This window comes from Salvelinus sp. IW2-2015, linkage group LG37 (assembly GCF_002910315.2).
Source record: "Salvelinus sp. IW2-2015 linkage group LG37, ASM291031v2, whole genome shotgun sequence".
Lineage (NCBI taxonomy): Eukaryota > Metazoa > Chordata > Actinopteri > Salmoniformes > Salmonidae > Salvelinus > Salvelinus sp. IW2-2015.
This window is the reverse complement of record NC_036876.1, coordinates 2,819,175-2,825,255: the sequence shown is the minus strand read 5'-3', so window position 1 is coordinate 2,825,255 and position 6,081 is coordinate 2,819,175. Positions and strand designations below refer to the sequence as shown.

Here is a 6,081-nt window from a genome sequence, read left to right as displayed (position 1 = left end):
GAGATGCTTCTTACGGAGCCACTCCTTAGTTGCCCTGGCTGTGTGTTTCGGTTCGTGTCATGCTGAGAGACCACTGCCATGACCATCTTCAATGCTCTTACTGAGGGAAGGAGGTTTGTTGCCAAGATCGTCGATACATGGCCCCATCCATCCTCCCCTCCAATACGGTGCAGTCGTCCTGTCCCTTTTGCAGAAAAGCATCCCCTAAGAATGATGTTTCCACCTCCATGCTTCACGGTTGGGATGGTGTTCTTGGGGTTGTACTCATCCTTCTTCTTCCTCCCAAACACACGCGAGTGGAGTTTAGACCAAAAAGCTATATTTTTGTCTCATCAGACCACAATGACCTTCTCCATTCCTCCTCTGGATCATCCAGATGGTCATTGGCAAACTTACAGACGGGCCTGGACATGCGCTGGCTTGAGCAGGGGACTTGCGTGCGCTGCAGGATTTTAATCCATGACGGCGTAGCTGTGTTTACTAATGGTTTTCTTTGAGACTGTGGTCCCAGCTCTCTTCAGGTCATTGACCAGGTCTCGCCGTGTAGTTCTGGGCTGATCCCCACCTTCCTTCATGATCATTGATGCCCCACGAGGTGAGATCTTGCATGGAGCCCCAGACAGAGGGTGATTGACCGTCATCTTGAACTTCTTCCATTTTCTAATAATTGCACCAACAGTTGTTGCTTCTCACCAAGCTGCTTGCCTATTGTCCTGTAGCCCACCCAGCCCTTGTGCAGGTCTACAATTTAATCCCTGATGTCCTTACACAGCTCTACTGGGTCTTGCATTGTGGAGAGGTTAGAGTCTGTTTGATTGAGTGTGTGACAGTGTCTTTTATACAGGTAACGAGTTCAAACAGGTGCAGTTAATACAGGTAATGAGTGGAGAACAAGAGGGCTTCTTAAAGAAAAACTAACAGGTCTCGTGAGAGCCGGAATTGTTACTGGTTGGTAGGATCAATACTTATGTCATGCAATAAAATGCAAATTAATTACTTAAAAATCATACAATGTAATTTTCGATTTTTGTTTGGATTCCGTCTCTCACAGTTGAAGTGAACCTATGATAAAAATTACAGACCTCTACATGCTTTGTAAGTAGGAAAACCTGCAAAATCAGCAGTGTATCAAATACTTGTTCTCCCCACTGTATGTGGTAGTAGAGTAGGGGCCTGAGGGCACACACCTAATATGTTGTGAAATCTGTTGTGAATGTATTGTAATTTCTTTTGTATAACTGCCTTGTTTTTGCTGGACCCCAGGAAGAGTGGCAGCCACTAATGGGGTTCCATAATAAATACAAATCGTGCCTCGTAACTATTGTTTCATCAACAATTGATGTTGAACGCAACATTGTTGAGTAACTAAAGTAACCCTAGCCAGCACATACCTTTGAGATGCAAATGTTTCTTAGAGATTGGTTGTCCTATTCTTATTTTGCATACAAACTTCCCACAACATTTTGGAAATGGTACAGCATACCCAGCTAGCACATAATGTTCCGAGAAACGTGTTTCTTAGGTGGAAATTTCAGTACTTAAGCATATATTTTTTTGACCTTGTTCTGTTGAAAGTCATGTTCTCAGATAATTCAGAGAACGTTAAGAAACGTTCTTCTGTGGGAACTTCAGTACTTCAGCATAGCGTCATAAACTGTCGCTATCCTCCATCACGTTAAGTGTGTTGGCCGCAACCACTAATTGGACACTTGATCTTAAGGATTGCTTGTTCAAAACAGTTATCCCAATCTAAGCCAGCACTATTATTAAAAGTCTTATTGAAACATGTTCTCAGAACATTATTTAATTACCTTCAAATAACCTATATTTCTGTTCTTAGAACATTAATAAAACCTCCCAGGAAAAGTTTCAGGGAACCATAGTAAAACTTTCTCAGAACCTCCCTGCAACCTAAAAGTTCCACTTCGGTTCACAGAACGTTTAAAAAAACYTTCAATTTTACCAGTCAGGAAATGTATGGCTTCGTTTCCAGAACCTATGGGAAACCAAAAARGTATGTTCCCACAACTTCCAAGGAACCAAATGTGCAAGCTGGGATGTTGGCTTGCTATATCAAAGCATCATTTACATCCAGAGATTGATAGCTATATTGACTGTACTTTGAGGACCTAGCTAGCTAGTTAAATGCTCACTATTTCTCTACTACGTACAGCTGGAYTTTGCAGTGCAGATGACATGTGACAGTTGTGCAGAGAAAGTCAGAGCTGCACTGGAAGGAAAACCAGGTACATTTTTACTTTTCCATTCCAGCACTCAAATGAGTTATTAGTGTAGTAGGCTAGTAACTACACTTTTGCTAGTGTGCARAACAGAATACTCGTTAACTTAGTTGTGTATTGGTCCTAGGCTTAATATCAATAGTTACACCTTTGAACAAATTATGAATGTTGTTGTTTACTTAGCTATTATTATTGTATTGCCATTCAGTAGGCTGATACAGGGGCCGCTCTTGCTTTGGGTAAACAATTTACACTGGAATGAAACCACTGGGCCCCTCCATGCATTCCAAGATATGTATCAACCTAAAGCCATCTAAAGCATTTAACACACATGGCAGCAGTATTTGTCACAGTGACAGATATCTCTTTTATTTTACTCATTTGTCCCCTGTGTTTTCTCCTCATCCTTTTTTTCTGTTTTGTCCTTCTCATTCATTCCATCTCTCTGCAGGAGTGCAGTCGGTGAAGATAGATGTGGGGAAGGAGGAGGTTCTGGTGGAGTCTGCTCTGACGTCCTATGAGGTGCAGGATCTCATAGAGAGCACTGGGCGCAGGGCAGTACTAAAGGGCATCGGAGGAACAGAATTGGGTACGGGCACACTGAGATGCATGGACACCGATGAAATTGTATGTGATGTACATCATTGTCTGCTTTTGTCTGTCAAAAGTACAACTCATCTCATCTCTCTGAATATGTGATTTTTTGGGGTTTGGACAATGATCTCCATTGTCATTCAACCGGCAATGGATGACTCCCATTGCAAAAGCATTGGCTCCATCCGAAATACTCAGAAACAAAATCTCAATGTGGCCACGGCCCATAGAGTTAGATAGAGGACTCTAGATGGATAAAAACTGTTTTGGCATGGATGTTGTCACAAGTGTATTTGGCAGCATATGTGCATCTGTATGTGTACTCTACTGTGTGTGTACTGTATATGCAACGTTTGTGTCTGTGTATCAGACCTGGGTGCAGCGGTGGTCATGATGGGCGGTAGTGGTCCTGTCCAGGGGGTGGTGCGGTTCCTCCAGCTGTCTGAGGAGCGCTGTCTGATTGATGGGACCATTGATGGTCTGGAACCTGGCACCCACGGACTCCACGTCCACACGCTGGGAGACCTCACACAGGACTGCCAGAGGTGATCTTTTTGTGTGTGTGTGCGAAACATGATATATTATCAACCCAAATGCAAATCATATTCATTATTAGTGCAGAGGTATTTTTTATAATATGTACAAAATGTCATTGTACTGTATGCATTGTTTTGCCCACAATTTTCTACAACCWTCAGAGGTTCCTCAGTCAATTTTAAAATAACCCTTTGAATAGATCAGTCGCTTTATGATTGCATCACTGTAGCTCATAAGGTCACAGTTGCACCTGCTTGCCCCAGAGGATCATGGGAGTGGATGACTCATGTTTCTCTGCCTGTGTGTTTGTACAGCTGTGGAGAACACTATAACCCCTATGGGAGACAACATGGTGCCCCGCAGGACCCAGACAGGGTACAGTTTCCTTGCCTTCTTCTAGAGTAGGGCTATACTGTATAGTTCTGTTTAGTTCCTRGTGAAACTGGGGTACATTCTTTCTGAGATGTTATGCCTACAGGTAGTACCTTTTTACTGTCTCAGAGACGATATACAATGCATTCCAAAGTATTCAGATCCCTTTCATTGTTTCACATTTTGTTATGTTACAGAATTATTTTTAAATATATTAAACAAATAAAACATRTCATCAATCTACACACAATACCCCATAATGACAAAGCAAAAACAGGTTTTAGAAAATGTAGCAAATTTATTAAAAATAACAAACAGAAATACCTTATTTACATAAGTAATGGTTGTGATATTCAGTTAAATGTGTTTTCTTTTAGCATGTAGGTGATCTGGGGAATATTGTGGCTGGACCAGACGGTCGAGCCTCATTCAGACTAGAGGACCCTGAGCTGAAGGTAACACACACACACACCCCTACCCCTTTTGGTCTAAAACCTATGTATTTACATGGGTAGTGACATAGGTAGGTACAGTGTAATTACAGTAAAGGCATTGAGTACATGGTGTTATACCAGCTTGGGGAATGCACAATTGAATACTGAGCACAGCAGACTGGTCAGCGGTACCAACCCTTGACAGTAGCCACTCTTACCCCTCTGTCACTTCCTGCTTTACTTCCTGCAGGTGTGGGACGTGATTGGTCGGTCTCTGGTGGTGGATGCTGGGGAGGATGACCTGGGAAGGGGGGCTCACCCCCTCTCCAAACTAACCGGGAACTCTGGCCAGAGGTGAGTTCATGGTAGAGGAGAGACGTGGGTAGCGTTTGGAAGAACTTACTGTAGGTCAAAGTTGAATTAATACATTTTATAGTGAAAAGTTCTGATKTTTTCTATTTGTTTCTCTTTCTTTTCTCTCGCTCTCTATCCCCCCTCTTTCTATCTATTGCTCGTTGGGTACAGGCTGGCCTGTGGGATCATCGCTCGCTCCGCTGGCCTGTTCCAGAACACCAAGCAGATCTGTGCATGTGACGGGGTTACTCTGTGGGAGGAGAGGGACAGACCGCTGGCCGGGACGGGTCGCAGCAAGACCACTACAGAGACACCTGCTGCTCACCTTTGACCTGGGGTCTGTTCAGGAGGATGTGATGTTACAGAACATAAAAAAATAAATGTACATGTATTGTGGATATGTGTGTCAGCTGGAACACGGAACCCTGTCAGCGCTATTAATTATATTTCTATCTGCAACGTTCAGAACGTTTCGTAACACTGAATACATCCATGAACGGCCTACCTCACTGGCTGTCGRTGATGATGTCACACTTACTGAAGTTGCACTGAGAGCGAGGGAGGGTAGGAGAAAAGAAGAGGAGAAACCGAAACRGAAGTATTGTCTATTCAGCTGTAATAATTATTGAATTGCCATATAGAATTCTTRCAAGATCGGAACCTGTCATAATTCTAAAGAAAAAAGACAGCACAATAATATGATATAGGTTTGTAGATACTTAGTCATCTCCCATATAGGCAAGATCAGGATTCCAAGCCCAAATATCCCATGTTGACTATTCTGTTGTCGAATAAGTTTAACAGTTTTGTACTGMTAAGCAGTCAATGTTGTAATTCTGTTTGATTACAATTTCATACTTATCTCAACTGCTTTACTGTCTAAATATCTGTCTCTTGATCTCTGGATGTGCTCATTGTGTGTTTTTGAAACTGTGGGGGTTGATTGGATTGACTTGATGGGGACTGTTTTAGTGGTTCAATTACCTGTTGGTAGAATGCCATTCTACTAGGGTGAATCTCAGGTCTTTCCTCGATTCCTCGCATCCTCTCTGTACCTTCTCCAGTCGCATTAGAGGTGAAGATCACCTCAGATCTTCTCCTCCAATGAGTTTGGGGGATTCGGGGAGCGAGGAAGCAATGAAATACTTTAGGGCAGCAGGTAGTCGAGTGTTGGACCACTAACCGAGGGGTCGATGGTTCGGGTCCACKAGCTGACTATGTGAAGAGTCTGATGTGCCCTTGAGTGGGGCGCTTGACCCTAGTTGCTCGTGTGGGTCGTTCTGGATACAAGCGTCTGCTAAATTATTAAAATTTAGCAGTTTTCATGACTTGAATCATGATTATATCAAAATCTTTGTAGCTAGTGTTGTAAGTGATTTTGTTTTTCTTTCTCAAGTTAAGGAAAGTTATTTATCAACTTCTCAGTGAAATTTGCAATAAAAGGCACCAGTTGCCCTTTGGACTATGGTGAAACCTGCCTATGAATTGATGAGTGACTGACTTTTGTTATGTCGAAGCATGCTGTAAAGCCACTTTTTATAGCCTATCTG

General features: G+C 42.7%; 1 protein-coding gene across 1 annotated transcript in view; it reads left to right on the top strand.

Annotated features, from left to right (window-relative positions):
* The window catches only part of LOC111960295 (copper chaperone for superoxide dismutase), an 8,132-nt gene extending 2,116 nt beyond the window's left edge, over positions 1-6,016 (top strand). Inside the window, exons 2-8 of the mRNA XM_023982244.2 lie at positions 2,174-2,246; positions 2,692-2,829; positions 3,205-3,379; positions 3,686-3,746; positions 4,121-4,198; positions 4,428-4,531; positions 4,703-6,016. Of these exons, the coding sequence (XP_023838012.1) occupies positions 2,174-2,246; positions 2,692-2,829; positions 3,205-3,379; positions 3,686-3,746; positions 4,121-4,198; positions 4,428-4,531; positions 4,703-4,862 (789 nt within the window). The 3' untranslated portion in view covers positions 4,863-6,016. The remainder of the gene's footprint in view (positions 1-2,173; positions 2,247-2,691; positions 2,830-3,204; positions 3,380-3,685; positions 3,747-4,120; positions 4,199-4,427; positions 4,532-4,702) is intronic.
* Positions 6,017-6,081: the final 65 nt, after the last annotated feature.